General features: G+C 57.7%; 1 protein-coding gene across 1 annotated transcript in view; it reads right to left on the bottom strand.

Annotated features, from left to right (window-relative positions):
- Positions 1-1,656, bottom strand: part of GLI2 (GLI family zinc finger 2) — a 265,521-nt gene that overhangs the window by 4,198 nt on the left and 259,667 nt on the right. The window contains exons 14-15 of the mRNA XM_010861267.1: positions 1,532-1,656; positions 9-128 (exon numbers count right to left, since the gene is read on the bottom strand). Coding sequence (XP_010859569.1) covers positions 9-128; positions 1,532-1,656 — 245 coding nt within the window. The remainder of the gene's footprint in view (positions 1-8; positions 129-1,531) is intronic.

The raw sequence follows: 1,656 nt of genomic DNA, 5'->3' as shown, positions 1-1,656 counted from the left end.
GTCCCGGCGTTCCTGCAGGTGGCTCAGCACTGTCACCTCGCCCGGGAACAGCTCAGACAGCCGCGGGTTGGGCAGCAGCCCCGCGGGCCCGCCGCCCCCGCCGCCGCTGAAGTTTTCCAGCACGGAGCCTGTGGGAGAGGAGAGGGATCAGCGTTGGGAATGTGGGACAAAAGGCGATGCTTGGACTGCCTGGAGGGCACTGAGCCTGCTGGGCCTAGAGCCCTGGAATAGGGTCTGGCACCCAGTCAATGATTTCTCAACAAAAGGAAGAAAGAGACAATTGGGAGCAAATGGTGGCACTTACTGCCAGGGCACAAGCAGAAGTTAGGAGGCTTGATCCCAGTCTGCTGCTGCCGGGCAGGCCCTGTGCTCTCATTCTCCCCATTCTCGGTCTCCAGCTGGGGGTGGCATGTGTTGCTGGGGAACACTGGGTTACTGAAAAGAGCCCAGGAGGGCCCTTGACACAGCCTCCCTGTACCCTCTTCATCCATGGATGGGTGTTGCCAGCTGGGCTCCCCTGGGGTTGTGTTTACCCAGCAGGCTGTTTATAGAGAGCGTCCTGGGACCTAGGGCCACGGGAGGGCAGAGAGGCTGCAGAGTGGGCTGGGAGAAGACAGCTGCAACACTGGACCCCCGACAGCTGTGGCTCATCTCACGGAGTGCTCTGGGCCTTGAGCAGCCTCTACATCCCTGATCTATTCCTGGATGTGGGCCACCCTGGGAAGGGGTGACCTTGGGTGAGGCAGCTGTCACACCCTGGGCAATCTCTGGAGGAGGCTGGGAATTGAAGGCCATCTGCTGGCAGGTCCTCCAACAGCTGGGACAACAATCTCCCTTCAAGGAAGACCTCTCAGTGTCACCCCTCTATAACCCAGTCCTACTACACGGTCATCAGTCCCTGGAGTGCAGCTTAGAGGCTCAGCGCCCCAGGGTGTCTGGTGCCTAGCGCACTGCTCGGCAGAGTCGACACTCAGGAAATGCTCAGTGAGGACATCTTCCATCTCAAAGCCTGGTTAACACTTCCCGAGGCTGAGGACAGGGCTGCCTCCTCCAGGAGGTCCTCCCAGCTCTTCCCCAGCTGCCCTGCTTTCTCTCACTACCCTGAGCTCTGTCCTAGGTGCTACTTGGCTCATCCTGCATCTGGTGGCATGGCCTTTCACCACAGCGACTGGAATATCTCACTATCCTGCAGAGGGTCTTTGCTATGGTATCTATGGCAGGTGCCTGATAGACAAGTGAATGGATTATGAGGAACAGGATGATGGGAGCTGAGTTTGCCTGTTTTGAGGAGTTATGGGGATGCAGCATGGTGTAGTGGAAGAGCATGGGCTTTGGAGTCACTCATGCCTGGGCTAAGTCTCAGCTCTACCACTAATCTAGGCAAAGCACTTTCACCTCTCTGAACCTCAATTTCCAAAATTGTGCAATGGGCTTATAAGATCTATCTTCTCCAGAGCACATGGTGTTTGGTGGGTGTGAATCACACTGGATTCCCTCCCACCCCACCAGTGCATCTGGGGCCTCCACCTACCACTTCCCGGGAGGGGAGGCAGCTTGGAGGTCCGGGTGTGCGGAGCTGGCCCGGCCCATGAGCAGGAATCCTTCAGTGACTTGAGTTTCTCCTTCTTGAGCTGCTCAAACCGGTGCATAGCGGTC

This window comes from Bison bison, unplaced genomic scaffold (assembly GCF_000754665.1).
Source record: "Bison bison bison isolate TAMUID 2011002044 unplaced genomic scaffold, Bison_UMD1.0 scf7180017864471, whole genome shotgun sequence".
NCBI classification, from domain to species: Eukaryota; Metazoa; Chordata; class Mammalia; order Artiodactyla; family Bovidae; genus Bison; species Bison bison.
The sequence above is the reverse complement of the archived record's forward strand: the minus strand, read 5'-3'. Positions and strand labels throughout refer to the sequence as shown.